This window comes from Cervus elaphus, chromosome 12, assembly GCF_910594005.1.
Source record: "Cervus elaphus chromosome 12, mCerEla1.1, whole genome shotgun sequence".
NCBI lineage: Eukaryota > Metazoa > Chordata > Mammalia > Artiodactyla > Cervidae > Cervus > Cervus elaphus.
Window position 1 is genome coordinate 28,717,334 of NC_057826.1, and position 17,895 is coordinate 28,735,228.

The window sequence follows — 17,895 nt, forward strand, 5'->3', positions numbered from 1 at the left end:
AAATACTGAAGCAGGAAGGCAAAGAGAAGGAAGCAGCAGAAGTAAGTGACAGGATTACAAGATTGTCCCTGGGCCTTGCAGGAGTGGTATTCACCGAGTGATGTAGGCAAAAGGCAGTCTGCACTGGGAAGAATGAATGGGCTGGAGAGGACAGATGCAGTTGGCTCTTTGGGAAGATGGCTGAGATGAGAAGGGGAGACACCAAGCCTCACCTCGAAAGGGAAACAATCAAGGCCAAGACAGGCCTGGGTCATTTATGCTGTGGGGTTTGGGGAACTTGAGTGCTTAGGGATCTGGGTCATTTCTAAAGGGAAGGTGTTGGGAGGAAGGGAGAGGATGAAGGTACAGGAAGTGAATACTGACGCAGACAGACACAGAGGGGACCCAAACAGAGCAGGTTTAGGACTGGGCCTCATCCCAAAACGCCTGCAGGATACGCCACAGGTGGGAGCAGGAAGTTCACACTGCGCACTGCAGTTTTCTTGGACCATCAGGGCCCTTGACTACAGAGAAGACGCTGGGTGTTAGGAAATACACTTCAATTCTGAGTATAACCAGGACTCTAATCTGAGCTCTTCCCACTAATGACTCCAGCAAAAGACAAATAAGGAAGCAAGGGTCTTGTGAAGAGTAAGGGGAGAGGGAGTTGGGGAATGGTGCTTGGGGATACTTCATTATTTTTCTTCTAATACTCTCAGTTTCTTCCTTTTAATGTAAGCTTCACTGAAGCAAAACTGTCAGCAGGTAATTTGACTTCGAAATACTAATAGAAATGATATTAATGGAAAGTCTCCTTTAATATCTTGACAGGAACAATTTTTCAGAATCATTATTTTCCCTGTTTTAAAACAAAGTTCTACATTCACAAGCCCAACAGGACCAAATTATAGCAGAAGGAATTGACAATGAGCATCAGAAATTCCATTCAGAGAAGAAAAGGCACACTGGACTCCTAATTAGGCAGCTTCACAGGCCACTTATTTATCTTTCCAGAAACAGGATATGTTTTTAAAAAATAAGCTTAAATGGCAACTATTCCTTCAAGGTCACAGTTAAACCACTATCCAGTTTATGCCCTCACTGGTGTCCTTTTCTTACCAAAGGCAGGCTGTTGTTAATAGAGTCCTGACATCTGGTATACCAGAAGATGGTTTGAGTCAGTTTTTCCTACATTGAAAACCACCTCTTATCACTTAAACACAAGTTAACATTTTATTTGGGGAACCTAGGGTTCAGTTTAGTCTTTCCACACACCTTTTACATGTATTTAAATAATCAAGGGAAGAAAAATCACACTGGCATATTCACTCTCCCGAAACTACTCCTGAGGCTGCTTTTAAACTCAAAGTATTAATGTTTGTATCTGAAATAGGAATATTTTTAAAGAGATGATCTCTTAGCAAAAGTGGATGACAGTGTTTGAATTCTGAGGCCGACTCAAGACATGAGAACAAGGAGGGGCTTCTTCAGTATACACAAGTTTCCTAAGTCCCTCCCACATGCAGGGGACTTGGCCAGGGACCAGCGGGGGCGTTGAGGGTCACCAGTGCTCACACAGATAACTGGATGCTCACACAGACAGTGGTACAACTGGGCTGAAAGGAGGTCAGCGGGCAACATCAGGCCAACACCCATGAATACATTCTCACTCGCCCCCAGACATCTGCAACAGCAGCGCCCCAGCAAATCAATACAACCACAACCCAGGTACAGGATGTGCATGACAAGAAGGCGAGGGGGCCCAGCAGGGAGACTCAGAAACAATGTCTTCTCTACGAAGCTTAAGAACCAACCAAGACTTCTGAACAGCCAAAACCAAGGCTGCACTGAACATCACTATGAACGCTGTTGGGCCTTACTATGGAGCAGATGAAACTTTTGTTCTGAGAAAGTAAACATTTTCATATCAGAACACATCTAACTTAAAATCACCCATGAAAGATCTAGGACCCCAAACAAGTGTTGAGTTAACTGATAAAGCTATAGATAATCGATATGGGGGAAACGGTCATATTTTCTGTAAACCAAATCACTATTGTTGGCATCCTTGATTCACCCAGAAATCCACAAGGTCAAATGATGCTCTTATAAAATTGTAGTTTGCTTCCTTGAAAGCATGAAAGAATAATTCACATCCAATGCATTATATATTCAAACTTAAGGAAACATCTTTTAATGCCTATTCAAAGAGACTATTTACCATCTTTTCTCAGCAATAAACATGCTCACTTCAGCTTTTGAAAGCCGGCTCCATTGGACTTTTGCAACTAAAACATTGCAACTTTACTTCTTTCTGGTTATTCCCCCTAACTCATAACCTTCTCCCTGTTCAGCATCAGATGTGCTAACCAACAAACTCAAGGTTTTCCATAAGCTAACTCTGGCCAACATTGCAACTATAGTAATTCTAGCTTCAATTCCCCAGATTCCTTTTGAGATCTTTCAGAATGGACATGTGTGCAGAATTTTCCCCAAACCCAGGATAAGGAAACCATCTCCTCTTTCACCAATAACCACCCTATTGATTTACACACCAGAATCCTAAATAAAAAGCAAACGTGCCAAGAAGGTTAGACTCAAAAACCCTTTCTAAAATTCTAAATTCTAACCTCTAAATTCCTTAAAATTAAAAACTCCAAAATTCTGTGTAAATGAACATCTTACTGCTTTGAAAGCTAATTTCAGAAAAGGCTGGGATCATGACTTCATATTTAAGTACTGGGGTAGCGTGGTGGTAATTGTGACTTTGACTTTTCTACAATGGTATATGTCATACACTTGTACTAGTTTATGTAAGTCTTCACTATATTGTCACGCAACCCTATGAGATAGGTAGTAAGTTACAAGGAGAAAGCTGGGGCTAGCAGAGGTTAAGTGACCTCGTTAATAAGAGGCAAAATGAAGAGTTGAACCCAATCTGGCTGACACTCAACCATCATACTGTGATGCACTGCTAATTATGGTCGTTGTCCAATAAAACATTCCTCAAAGCCTGTATTTGTGTGCTATGACTCTGTCAGTATAAATTCTGCGTTCTGATTTATATGGCTTAGGCAAATGCTAATGTGTCTTTTTACATTCAACAGAGACCAAATAGACATTGAAGGGATGGTCAGAAATATTCCGGTGATCAGGCAGATGCCAAAATAGGCATGATCCAAAATTATTCAAAAATAGACAAAATTATCCAGAGTTAATTCCTCAAATTATACTCAATCAGGTAAATGACCTTGTAGGAGTCAGCAAGAATCAACTGTACCCACTTATAATTTTTGAGGTTTTATTTTCTTTATGATTACTGGCACTATGGTTATTAATTCTCCACACATTTATAGTTTCCTAAAAAAGTAAAACACGTGGAACCCTGTCAATTATATCACTGCAGTACAATTATCTTATCTAAGTATTAAAACATTCCATTAATACTTATGACTCCATAGAAAATAAATATATCATTTAAAAATTCAAGAACCTGGAATAAACTTTGATGTCTTCGTTTCCTTTCCTCTATATATGTGTATATTTTTTTTTGGAACCTATAGCACTGAAACAGGTTGCAAGCAGGCAGATGCCTTGGTGTCATTTGAGGGATGCCCACAAGACTACCAGGTGGATCAGCAATAAAGACTCTGCCTGCCAATGCAGGAAACACCAGATCAATCCCTGGGTTAGGAAGATCCCCTGGAGTAGGAAACCACAACCCACTCTAGTATTCTTGCCTGGAAAATTCCATGGACAGAGGAGCCTTGCAAGCTACAGCCCATGGGGCTGCAAAGAGTCAGACACGAGTGAGTATGCACGCACACGCACAAAACTACAACCTCCCCCATTCCTCAGGAAGCGCCTACATCACCACCTTCATTGTCTAAAGTGAAACCATCCGAATACCTTTCCTTGGCCAATATGATTATTTTCAGGAGGTCCTTGTCAAAATATTAATGTCCTTGGGAGATTAAAAGCAGCCAAAGCTACCATTTCTTGAGGGCCTATTTTGTGCTAAGCATGTTTTATGTATTAAATCTAATCTTTACACCAGTCTTCTTTAGTAGCTAACTAGAACACCGTTTTCCAGGAGAATACAGCTGAAGGGACAGGCTCACTGTGGCAGAGCTGGGATAACACACTGCACCTGCTAACACCAAGTCTATCCTCTTTCTCATACCTTCTGCCTGCTCCTCCACATGTCACACCTGTTGCCATCTTTGGGCCTTTTCCTGAGCTGTCCCCTTGGCCTGGATGCTCTCTACAATCTTCACATGGCTGGACACTTCTTGCCACTTGGGTCTCAGAGAAAATGTCACCCTATGAGTCCTCCGCCACTCTAGATAAAGCAGTCACCTTGTCACACTCCATCACACCTCCCTGTTTTAATTCTCTACTTAGCACCTAACCACCATGGGCTATTCTTGTCATTACCTGTTTGCCTGCTTATTGTCTGTCTCTCCATGAGAGGGTAGAAGCCCTGTGAGAGCCGAGATTCTGAATGTTGTGTTCTCTGCCCCAACTATAACACCTTAGAACAGAGTGGGTCACCCAGCAGGCACTCAATATAGGTCAATGAACGACTGAATGGCTTTTCTGCTGCCTCCTCCACACAGTAAGATGGTGTCAGGAAAGAATCAAATCCAGAGAGCTAGATTCAAGCTTCACCTCTGACTAGCTAGGGGGTTGCACTCTGGGCAATCTTCATTCGGCTCAATTTCTAGGATCATCAGGCTATTTTCCAAGGCGTCAGCAAGGTGAGCTATAACTCAGAAATGGAAAATCTTGTTGGGCTGGTGGCTCAGATGGTAAAGAATCTGCCTGCAATGCGGGAGATCTGGGTTTGATCCCTGAGTTGGGAAGATCCCCTGGAGAAGGGAACAGTTACCCACTCCAGTATCCTGGCCTGGAGAATTCCATGGACAGGGGAGCCTGGCAGGCTACAGTCCACGGGGTTGCAAAAGAGTCAGACACAACTGAGTGACTTTCACTTTCAAGACAGACCCAGGCCACAGGAGACCCGGAATCACAGGACAAGAGGAGCAGGCAAGCACCACTGATTCCATTGTTTTGTCTTGGACTAGCACAGTGGTTCACCATAAGGCCCAGGACAGCTCAAGAAGAGGGTAAATATTTTAAGTATACTGATAAATCCTATCTCTTTTTACAGGGGGTTATCTTAACAAAAGACATCAAGCCAAGGTCATTCAAAATGTCCCAGTTTTTCTTTTTTTTTTTTTTTTTTTTTTAGCTTTCTATCTATTGCAAACCTCAAAGAAACCCTTCAACAGTAGAGACTTCTGAAAATACCTAAATAACACAACCAAACAGGTCCTAAAATAGGTCATCATCTAGTATATTTCACGGGGAGCCAGAAGTGAGAACACATTTTAAGTACATACCCTAGGAATTAGAAATTAATAACAACCTCATTTTTGATACCTTTTAATACTTGAAGCCGGGTATCCACAGTCAGGCTTCTGGGGACCACGAAACTGATGACACGGTTCCCAGCATGTTGTCAATATGCACATATGTGCATTTTTCTAGAAACAGGGTCCATAGCTTTTATCATCACTAAAATGGTCCAGGGTTCAAACACGGTTTCAGGAGCATTGCATCTACTAAAAACCCATTCTGAACTCTTCTGGACTGTGATAAATCAAGAGTAATATATAATAAAGCACTTAAGAGATGCACAGCTCACAAATTAATAAATGCGTTTTGTTTAGGAAATGCTGCTTATACGGCTTTTGTGTGCTCTTCCAAAAAGAATTTCAGAGCCTAGAACAAATCAGCATCAGCAGAACAATCTCCAGAAGACATTTCAGAAGGGAGCAGAAACTGCACTGTCTAATGGAACAACGATCAGAGCCACATAACCCTGATACTGGAAGGGGCCACAGAGCACAGGTTGCCCAGCCCCTGCCATCACAGACAAGAACATTAAAGCCCAGGGTGAGGACAGAGGCACATCAAACATAAGTGTTAGGAGACAGATGCAGAAATAGCACCAAGTAAGTGCAAGAGATATATATGACTTGCAAATAAAAATTCAGCTTTGTGGTTCTGGTTTAAGCACTTGGAGAACAAGCACTACATTGAGAACATGCTCACACTGGCCCCATATGACTTATTTCATTAAGGTAATTATGAGGGGCTCATGTTGGCCCTGGTTCTATCCTCTGGCAAATTTCTTAATTTTTTTTTTTCTAAACCGTAGAGCAAACTAAATACCTTTGGTTACCTTTTAAGCATTTCTCCCTCTGTAAGGTCAAAATTGTGTCAGGGTGAAACTTATGTAAAAATCAAAGGAACTTTCCAGAAGGCATAATTAAAGCACTGTTGGTATAGTCGTTCTATTAAAATATTCTAGATGCTTTGACAATCACTGCTCTAGTGTACTGGTGCTACAGAAACACACTAACATAATAATCTTGATAAATCTCTTTATATGATTCTCAACAAAAATTTCCCATCTCATAAAATTCTCCAGTATAGCACTTAAACACTAAAATAGCCAATACCCTTGGGCCCATTCTGCCATCTAATTAAAATGTCTATCGCACATGTGATTTATAGGACTTGTCATCACATAGGGTGGATCTATAGACTGGTGGCTACAGACACCTCATGACAACAAAGCATTAATTACCATGCTAGTGAGAATGGCTTCTAGCAAAAGCTCAAAGGGTGGGATTCTCAGTCTCTCTCTGATGCAAGAAAACAGGGACATAACTTACCAGTCCCACAGAACGAGGAGCCCATTAGTGTAAATCAAGAGATACAATTGCATGACTTAAAATGAGAACCCACTGTAATTCTTTAAGGTTGATTCTAAGCCAAGGAAATAACACCAACATCACTACCAATGCTAAAAGTCATTTAGACATGAGCTAAATCCTCTCCAAGCCTGAGCAATTTAGATTTGGACCAATTTAACTCTTAGGAGTTACTAACTTTGATAAGACATAAGTCATTTTGACTGCTTAAAACCAAACCAATTACTCCAAAAGCAAAGAAATGATGTAATTGCCTAACATATGGAGGCAGCAGCTTTAGAGATGGAAGGGTCCCTAGAGAGACTCTAGTGCAATCCCCTCCCGCTAGAAACAAGGGAGCTGAGAGCCTATTACACAGAGGCTTGCCTGAGGTCACAGCTGACAGATGGCAAAGCCAAACCTTGACCCCAGCTCTCCTGACTCTCAGAGCACAGTACTTAGATATTGCTGTAAGTTGCACAATGAAATACAAAGAGTTTCTTTTTTAATTGGGTAGTTAATACCAAACTAATTTGCAGTTAAAGTTAACTTCCCATATATTCACTAATAAGCCAGCTTCTACTAAAATTTTAGGAAACATATTAATAGGTAAATAAATATCTAAAAAAGCAAATATCTAATTTAATATATTTAATAAATGACTACATATCTAAATATATTTGAATAAGTATATCTTCATATCTATGTAGATGTTAGTGTATAAGTGTGTGTGTGATGTTAGTATATAAGTGTGTGTCTGTTATATATCACATGAGCTAAGGAAACAGTAATGCTTTAGCTAGAGCTTCGGTTCCCACATTCTGAAAACAAATACTTGAGCTATCATAGATTCAAAAACTCAAAAACCTCCCAGGATCAAGCAGCTAATAGGGAATTGAGTATTAGGGAGTGGTGAGGTCTGAAGCAAACCTCACAGAACGAAATGTATTCATTTGACAGAGATGTTTTTAACATTGACTCTGAAGACATCTGCAGGGCATCCATGGGCCTAAGAGTTGTCAGGCTTTTTGTTACTCTTCCGAACAAGATGACCTTCCTGCGGCAACATCTATGATTCTTTTCTGATCTGCACAAAACTTGGGATGTTTGATGGTTCAAAAAAAGGTGCTACTGTTTTCTTTCTTGGGGAGTTAAATGTTCTTTCAGGTCATCTGTTCACAGACATTGAAATTTAGTTCCCTCCAAACTTTCAGAAGATGGAAAGCTTTCTAGGGATCAGGAAAATTTACCTTTCAAAAGGATCGGTGATGTCTCTCTGGGAAAACATTATCAAGTCAGAAGTTTCTTTTCTTCTTTTGAGGGATGGTTTTTCCAAATCCTTTAACTGAAGTAGACCTGAGCGGCCATGCTATCTATACTGAAGCCTTAAAAATTAGCTGTTTTTTCTCCAGGAAAATGTTTCTGGTCTCCCCAAAGTTGGCACTCACCAGCATCATAGTTCTTACTTCTGTCCTGTCATTTCCTAGTTGTTTTCCCTGGTCACCACTTCCCCAATCTCTCTCCCCCGTGGGATTATGAGGTTTACGAAGAAAAGGGCCATGTCTGTCTTGCCCACTGGCCTCTCCAGAGCAGAGCACCATGCCTGGTACATAGGACATGCTCAATAGTGGAGGAAGGCTCATTCAGGGCTTGGCATTTCATAGAGAAACATGTAATAGTCTGTCAGTAGCTACCCCAGGGGCAGAGGGGATGAACCTCAGTCAACAGCCCACACTTTTAAACCCTGAACTCGTCTGATCAATATCATACACTTCCATGAGAGCCCAATCAATTCATACATCTGTCCTTTCAGGAGAGAGGGGAAGTGGACAATAGAGATCTTAGGGTGCTGAGGGAACACCAAGGAGGAGGAGAGCCAATCCCAGACTTGGCATGTCAGGGAAAGTTTCCTGGGTCAAGTGATGTCTCCAGTGAGACACGAAGTACAGGCAGGAATTAGCATGATGGCTCTTGAGGAACTGAAAGCTGCTCATTGTGGCTGGAGCATGAAAGTGTGGGTTGGGGAGAGGTGAGCCATAAGGCTGAAGAGGAAATCAGAGCCCAGCTCATGAACACATGCTATACCATTTTAAAGAGTTGTACTTATCTAAGGGCAGTGGGGAACCACTGAAAGGTTTTAAGTAAAGGAATGATTATCAGCTTGGCAATTGAGAAAGATAATTTTGAATACAGCAGTGATGAAAGTGGAAAGAAAGTGATCAGGCACTGAGTTTCAGGCTTCATTTTTATCATATTCTAACAAAATGGGGCCAGCAGCCAACATAAATGGAGTACCAGACCTAGCCAACTGTTTTGCAAAATAGAACAAAGACTACAAAGAATCCAAGGCATCTCTCTGATTCTACGTAAATGCTACCTACCTCGTAAAAAATTACTGCACTTTTACTATCACAAACAGTCATCATTCTAAACTCTTGCTAGATACCAAAACTGTACTAAGAATTACATAAGATACAATGATTCACTCTGCCCACCAACCTCATTAGCTCTCCACTGTTCAAGTACAACCAAATTTAACATGTCAGGCTCACAAATTACCAGTGAACAAAGTTACATCATATTAACAGGTTTGGTGATCAGTCTTTTAAAATGAGCAAGAGCCAGTAATTTTCCAAATGCAATTTTCAATTTATTACTATATACAAAGGACAAAAATCTGATCCAGTCTTTAAAGCACAAGTTGATGTGCAATTAATTAATTTTTTAAATGGAACACTGATCATTGGAATAACTGGTCACTCCTCAATTACTTCCATTTATTTCTTTTTTAAAAGATGAATGTTTAAGTAAAAATCTTTCCAAAGTGCTTACATTCTACTTGCTCCAAAAACACATTTTGACAAATATTTAGTATCTACTATACCCCTGACATTGGAGAAGGCAATGGCACCCCACTCCAGTACTCTTGCCTGGAAAATTCCATGGACGGAGAAGCCTGGTAGGCTGCAGTCCATGGGGTCGCTAAGAGTCAGACACGACTGGGTGACTTCACTTTCACTTTTCACTTTCATGCATTGGAGAAGGAAATAGCAACCCCCTCCAGTGTTCTTGCCTGGAGAATCCCAGGGACGGGGGAGCCTGGTGGGCTGCCGTCTATGGGGTCGCACAGAGTCGGACATGACTGAAGCGACTTAGCAGCAGCAGCAGCATACACCTGACACTGCTCAAGATGCTGGACTTAGAACAGTGAATAAGAGAGATGGGGGTCCCTGATCTCAAGGTGCTTACAGCCCAAAAGAGAAGGGTATAATAAAACAGATTAACAATGATCTGAGAGTGTTGAGTGCATTGAAGGGTAATAGATAATGTGGTCTGGAAAATTCCTGAAACATTTGAACCACAGCTTAACCATGATGAGAAGCAGCCAGCCCCACTGCAGCAAAATTCTTATCATGAAACTGAAGACACAAAATATATAATACAAATCACATATACTGGGATAAACCTCCCGATACACGCTAAAATGGTTTCCTCCTAAACACTCCACCCCAATTGACTCCAAAGCAAAACAACCATGAGAATGAAAAACTACACAACAAAATACAAAAGAGAACGACCCAACAGATAGTGAATCTAGAAGATTCAATCTGATGCTCTAAATCCATGCAGCTGGATCCACGAATCAAGGGCAGAGACAATCAGTGATTGCCCAGTGGTAACCTGGCTGCTTCCTGACAAGACCACCAGACAGGTACCCTGACTGAGAAGTTGAGAGAACGCAGCCCTCCCAGTGCTGGAGGGAACAGAATGTCTTTAGGAGGGTTGAACCAGGAAAACAGCTTGGGATCCTGCCAAGCAAGTCCTTCCTTCCTGAGGGGATGCCAAGGTCTTTCCATGACGCAGCCTCCAGCTCCTCTTGCCTCCTCCCATGTCCCCATGTCCTGCAATGAGTATATTAGGTGCCAGTCCCCATGTGGAAAGCTAGCAAATAACGAGCAAACAAGTGAAAGAAGGAAATAAGGTTTTAATTTGGACAAATTTTCGGGTATCACAAGTCCAAGAAATTATACAAAATAAACCAGTTCGAGAAGGAACAGAAAAAAAAGCTGACAGTGATAATTTAGAAAATGAGATTGTCGTAAAGTTAGAAACTATATTGAATGACTTTGTTTTTTTTGTTTTTTTTAAATGCTCCTACTCTGATCATTTTTCTTTTTCTTTTTTTTTTTGCACTAAAGAGACAATGTCATTTTCGAGAGTCAGCCTTGGCTCAAATCTAATTCAGGCATTTTACTTACTTACCATCTTCTTTGGAAAAATAAGGATAATAAATCCTCATTGTTTTTTCTCTACAGCTTTATTGGGTATACTTGTCCACATGCACATACTTAACAGCGAACTATCTGAAGCACTTAGACATAAGTATATAACTGGGAAACTATCACCACAATCAAAATAATGAATACGTTCATTTCCCTCAAAGTTTCCTTATGCCTTCTTTGTAATCCATCCCTCCATCACTTTCATTCCCCTGGCCCTAGGCACCACTGCTCCGCTTCCTATCACTGCAAATTACATTTTTCTATAATTTTACATAAATGAAAACATCCACTATGTACTCTCTCTGTCTGGCTTCTTTCAGTACATAAAGTACATATTTTGAGATTCATTCATTTTGTTGCATGTATCAACAGTTCATTACTTTTTATTACTGTATTCCATTGTATAGATACATAATTTGCTTAAATATTCACCTGTTGACTGACATTTTCCAATTTGGGGGCTATATAACAAATAAAGCAGCTAAAAATATTTATGTACAAGTCTCTGTATAAATGGCTTCATTTCTCTTAAAAGGAGCTAGGTCCCACAGTAAGTACATTTCTAACACTAAGAAAGTGTCAAGAGTTGTTTTCCAATGCGACTATCACTTTATATCCCTCACAGTAGTATATGACAGTTCAGTTACTCTACTTGCTCACTCACGCTTGGTATGATCAGTCTCTTTAATTTTAGCCTTTCCCATGAGTTTTGGTCTTAATTTACTTTTCCTTAACTAATCTTTTACTGTGCTATTTTCCATGAAGGGTGCCTATTCAAATCTTTGTCCCATTTTTAATTTGAATACATTTCTCATTGCATCCCATTTTTAAACTGAGTATTTTTCTCATTGTCATTTTATATATTCCTGTTAAAAGTCCCCTGTCTGATGTACATGTTACAAATAATTTCTCCCAGTGGATTGTGTCTTCTTCTTCTTAAGAATCTTCTGAAAAGCAATAGTTAATAGTCTGATTTGATTTCTTTATAGTACTTGCTTGTTGGGTCCTATCTGAAAAATACTTGCAGTGACCAAGGTCACTAAGATTTTCGTCTACGCTTTCTTATAAAAATTTTACAGATAAAATCCTACTTTTAGGTCTATGATCCATTTTCAGTTAATTTTTGTGTATAAGGTAAGATTAAAGTCAATGCACACGTTTCTGCATTTAGCTATTCAATTGTTCAAGTAGCACTTGAGAAAATTATCATTTCCACAATGGAACTGCCTTGACATCTTTGTCAAAAGAAAGTCAACTGATCATATACGTATGAATCTATTTCTAGACTCTCTTCTATTCCACTGATCTCTCTGACTCTCTTTAATACCACATTACCTTGATTATGGTAGTGTTGTAATAAGTCCTGAAATCAAATACTTTAAGTCCTCCAACTCATTCTTTTTCAAAATTATTCTTAGATAAGTCTGGGTCCTTCACGTGTTCATATAAACTTTAGAATCAGCTTGTTAATTTTTACAACAAAGCCTGATGATATTTTCACTAGAAATGCATTAAATCTATTGAACAATTTGGGAAGATGTGAGGTCTTAAGAATATTGAATCTTCCCATTTATGAACACAGTATTTCTCTCCATTTATTTAGATCTTTTAATTTATTTTAGCAATGGTTTGTCATTTTCAGTGACCAAGTCTTACATGTTTTACTAGATTTATCCAATTTCATGTTTTGATGCTCTTTTAAACGGTATTTTTCTATTTCAGTTTTCAGTTGTCCACTGAGAGTATGAAGAAACAAGTAACTTGTAGATTGGTCTGGATCCTGCAAACTAGCTAAACCTAGCCTGTTGGTTCTAGTAACCCTTTTGTAGGTGTCTTAGAATTTTCTATAGACACTTTAACTTCTTCCTTTGCAGGCACTTTATTAATTGCCTGTTGTACTGACTGTGACCTCCACTACACCGCTGAACAGAAGTGGTAAGGGTAGCTATCCTCGCCACTCTTGATCTTAGGGGAATATTATTCAGTTTTTCACCATCAACATGTTACTTGTAGGTTTCTCACAGCTGTCCTTCATCTGGTTGAAAAGTGCCCTTCTATTACTAATTTGTTGAGTTTTTATCATGAATGGATATTGACTTTTGTCAAATTCTTTATCTATTGACCTAATCATGTGAATCTTTTTTTTCTGTTATTAAACTATTCTGTTAATTTGAAGAGTTGCACTGATTGATTTTAAATGTTTAGTCAACCATGAACCTTGCAGTCCTGGTTATAACCCCACTTGATCATTTGCTATATTACTGGGTGTGATTTCCTAAAATTTAAGATTTTTTAATATCTACACTCAGAAGGGGCATTGGTCTATAGTTCCATTTATTTGCAAAGCATCCATCAAGTTTTAGTATAAAGGTAATGTTGGCCTCATGAAATGTGCCAGGATGTGTTTCCTTTTCTTCTGTTTTCTGGAACAGTTTGTGTAATTGCCAATGTTTCTTCCTTAAATGTATGATAGAACTCACCAGTTAAGCCACCTGGGACCTCAAGTTTGTACTGCGGAAGGTTTTTTAACTACAAATTCAATTGCCTTAATGGACATAAAGCTAGTTGTTTGAATGAGTTTTGGTCATCTATATCTTTCAAGGAATTTGTTCATCTCATCTAAACTGTGGAATTTACTGGCATAAAGTTATTCATAATATTATTTTTTTTAACATCCATAGAATCTATAGTGATGTTTTCTCATTTCTAACATCGGTAATTTGTGTCATCTTTTTTCTTGATCATTCTGGCTTGAGATTTATCAATTTTATTGCGTGTGTGTATGTTTTTCCAAAGAACCAACATTTTTGTTTCATTGATTTTTCTCTACTGTTTCTGTTTTCTACTTCACTGATTTCTGCTATTGTTACATTTCTTTCTTTCTGCTTACCTAGGATTTAACTGGTTCTTACTTTCCTAGTTTCAGGCAGAAACTCAGGTCTGTGAAATCTTTTCTGACTGAAGAGTTTAACACTGAATTTCCATTTAAGAACTTCTTTAGCTGTCATATTATATCTCACTACCTCCTTGGATATAATGCAAATTAAATGAAATAAATGTAGTTAGGAAAGAAATGGTTGACTGCCTAATCCACGGCAGGCACTGTGCCTGGTACTAGGAATGTGTGCATGTGTGCTAAGTCACTTCAGTTGTGTGCGAGCTTAGGAACTGTAGCCCGTGAGGCTCCCCTGTCCAGTGGGATTCTCCAGGCAAGAATACAGGAATGGGTTGCTGTGCCCTCCTCGGTACTAGGAATATAACTGCATAAAATAGATCTCTTTCTCTCATCAAGCTTAGAAGGTAATATCAATGAAACTGGTACAAAATCAATGTCAAACGCTATCTTCTTAATACTTAGAAACTATGTTAAGCAAAAAAGCATAACAACTTTGTTTTATTCTAATAATAAAGGTATCTTCTGTTTTTGTCTCTTCTCCTGATCTAGGAAGAATTAAACTGCTAGTTTATTTTCATTGTTTAGCAATCTGTAATTTCAGTTGCAAAAAATATATTTATTGTGGAGTAAATTATTCCATTTATAGCTTTCTGAATAAACTACGCATTTCAATTTAATATGCTAAGGACAAGTAAGTACTTCTGTAATTCAATTTCAAAACCACTTTAGACCTATAAAGGGTCATTTAAAAAACAAGCGTTCCATATACTTTCAAATAATTTAACAAAATTATTTTAACAAAAATTTTTTTTAAAAAGGAAACTGCCTATTTTATCTACCCTATCATCACAGTTTCAAAATACCAAGAATTTTTAAAATTCTGCCTCCTCACTGAATGAGTGTCTGACAAATCACCAATTTCAAGGTCATTTAAATGCTGATATATCCTACCAAACTCTTGTATTTTTCAGAACACCACTACTGGGTTACATTAAATACCTAATTGATTCAGACAATTAGGATATGTAAATTTAATTTACATTTAAATCTACAGCCAGTGGGAAAATCTAAATAGGGACCCCCACTTTTTCAAGTAACCTGAATCTTCCTATACTTATGCTTCTTCCAGCCCTTACCCTGTGGTCTTCATTTAGGCTACAGGTTCTCAAACTTGACTGCACACTGGGATCACCAGGAGAGCCGAAAAATACTGATGCTGGTGTCCACAGCCAGAGTCTCGTCTAGAGTCTTTACAAGCAGGGAGTTTTAAAAGTCCCTCAGGTGATTCAAATGTGCAGATTACGGGTAAAGTAAACCAGTCTAGGATCTCTCTTGGAAAGCATGCTTCTAACGGCCATCGGTCAGTCTGCACCATTAAATTTCAGAACCCGGTTCTTTAGAACTTTGCCCAACCTAACTCCTAACCGGATACTAACTTAATAATTCCATTCAGATTCCTAGACTGACCTCTACTTCCTATTCAGAAATTCACAAAATAAAATGTCAATCTGTATTTTAGCCGTTCCTCTCCAGTCCACTTTTAAATTCCACAAAGTAAATTCAGCTGAAGGGAAGTTAACTCAATATAATTTGATGTTACAGTTAAACAGTCGTTAAGGTTTTTTCTCCTACTTAAGAGACTACTCCACAAGATAGCTGTAATTTTACAAAATATATGATAAAAGTATCAATTCCTCAAAGTGTAAAATAAATATCTAAATGAGTCTTTCTTATTATCCATCTGATTCCCCCACTTGTTAATTTCAAACAGGTTTCAATTCTGGCCTTAAAACTGACATCCTCCAGAATTTAAATCATTAAACTCCTGAGAGTCTTCAAAGGACTTATTTGGCCAAACCAGACCACTTCATTCTAATTATCATTTCATCACATACATGTGGGAAGGATAACACCTGCATCACAAAGGCAGTATGAAGATTAAGAAGCAAAAGCATTTTAGCACTATGTAGAGTGCTCTAGACATTTTAATTTATTTGCAGCAGACATTTTGCCTCATGGGAACTATGTGAAAAGCACAGGCAAGTAGGAAGTTACGGGTAACTACTTGTCAATACACAGAAACACAAGCAGGTGAGGTGAGAAACCGGGGGTGGTTAACAAACTGCTGAGGAGCCCTGGAAACTCTCAAGACCAGTAACTAACTGCAGGAATCAGACCTCTTGGGCTGAAACTGAACTGAAGTTACCTGCAAACACATGTAAACCTCACCTCCTTGAAAAACTGCTTAACAAAACTTTGCCAACTGCAGACCCAGGCACTCCTATCCCTGCCAGTGTAGGTTATTTACCTCTGGGATGTAATGGACGTGCATGCTGAAACACGTGTGCACGTCTGAGCGGCTGAACCAACACGTATCCATAAACATTATGAATAATACCTGCGAGAATGCAAGGCTTTCGCTTAAGAAACGCTTAAAGATCTTTACCCAAATCAAGTCACTTTCCTAACACACCTTCCTTGCCTTTCCTGTATTACCCGCGTGCAGAGAGTTGGGGCGCCTTACTCAAAGTCTGGGCGGGGAGGGGGGTGGGGTGACCGCCCCTTCCCCCGACTTCCCGTTAGCCCAAGCTGCCATCCCCAAGAGGAACCGTATCCAGGATGGCTTCTTCGAGGCACAGCTGTACCCTCGCACACCCACCGCGGTCGCATCACCAGTACCACGGGCCACCTGGACGTGGACCAAAAGTGGAGGGAATTCCCTGAGCCGCGGAGCCTGGGAAGATGGGAAAGCGGAGCCCGGGCAAGTTCTGTAACATCAAGGAAGGGAACGGTGCGGAGTGGACACCAAGGGGAGGGCTCCAGGTACTCACCCAGCCCTCGAAGGTGTCCGAGGCGCCGGCCGTGCGCAGCAGCTCCTGGAATTGCAGGGTGCAGTTGGCCACAAAGTGGTCGTAGCCCAGGGGCGTCTCGTGGAAGACGGCCAGCTCCAGGTGGCCCCCGTCGGTGACGTTGGCGCAGAACTCCTCATTGTACGTGGGCTTGTTGGTCTTCTGCTTCGTGCTGGTCTGGCCCACGCGGACCTGGTCCACGCTCACCGTCAGGTAGGGGTCCAGTAGCTGATAGCCCTTCTTAAAGAGCGAGTGGCGCAGGGACCAGCGGGTGGGTTGCAGCCCCACGGCCTCGCCAATGCGGACCCTCAAGTAGCCATTGAACTTCATGGTGCCGGACGACATGCCGACGCCGCTGTCCCGCCCCGGGGACCGCGCGGTCTCGCAGCCGGAGAGCGGGGAGCCCTCGCTCAGGCCAGCCCTCGCGGCGGCCGCAGGAGTGGAGGCAGCTCCCGGGAAAAGCAGCACCCAAGCTCCCCTCGACCGGCCATTCTGCCTCCTCCGCCGGACCTTCCCTCCCCTCCTTCCCTCCCTCCCTCCCTCGCGAGGTGGAAAGGAGGGGAGCCGGGCGCCGAGCCCTCAGCGGGCCGGGGTCGCCCGACTGTCCCTCTCGAGCGCGCGGCGCCTCCCGGGGGCTCGCACGGGACTCGCCCCTTCTTCAGGGCCAGGAAGCGCCTCTCCCGGGAGAGCCGGAGCGACCCGTCCGGTTAGCTCGAGCCTCCAGCGTCTCCTGCCCCCGCCTCCGCCCGCTCCGGCTCCGGCTCCGGCTCCTGCCCCCGCCTCCGCGGGCTCACGCTCTCCCCCACTCGGCGAGCTTCAAACCAGGAAGCAGCTGCCGCCGCATCTCCGGCAGGAGCGTCGAGCCGCTCGGCTCCAAGTTCACAGCCAGCCTACAAGGGGCTCGCGCCGTGCGAAGCCCGGGGGCGTGGCGCGCAGCCGGAGCCCGGCCCTGCGTTCGGGCAGTGGCCGGGCGCACGCAGCGCGGGGAGCCCCGCGCGGGTCGATTCGCACCGCTCTGGGCGCACTCGCTGCAGCAGGGTCTGGCTGGGCGCTCGGGGCTTGGAGGTTACCCCAGGTGCAAGCCAAAAAGGGAAGGGCTTGTGGCCCAGCCCCAGAAAACACCT

At 41.6% G+C, this 17,895-nt stretch overlaps 1 protein-coding gene across 1 annotated transcript in view; it reads right to left on the bottom strand.

Moving 5' to 3' along the window:
• PRKCH (protein kinase C eta) overlaps positions 1-17,655 on the bottom strand; it is a 231,082-nt gene extending 213,427 nt beyond the window's left edge. The window contains exon 1 of the mRNA XM_043918912.1: positions 16,754-17,655. Within this exon, the coding sequence (XP_043774847.1) occupies positions 16,754-17,116 (363 nt within the window). The 5' untranslated portion in view covers positions 17,117-17,655. The remainder of the gene's footprint in view (positions 1-16,753) is intronic.
• Positions 17,656-17,895: the final 240 nt, after the last annotated feature.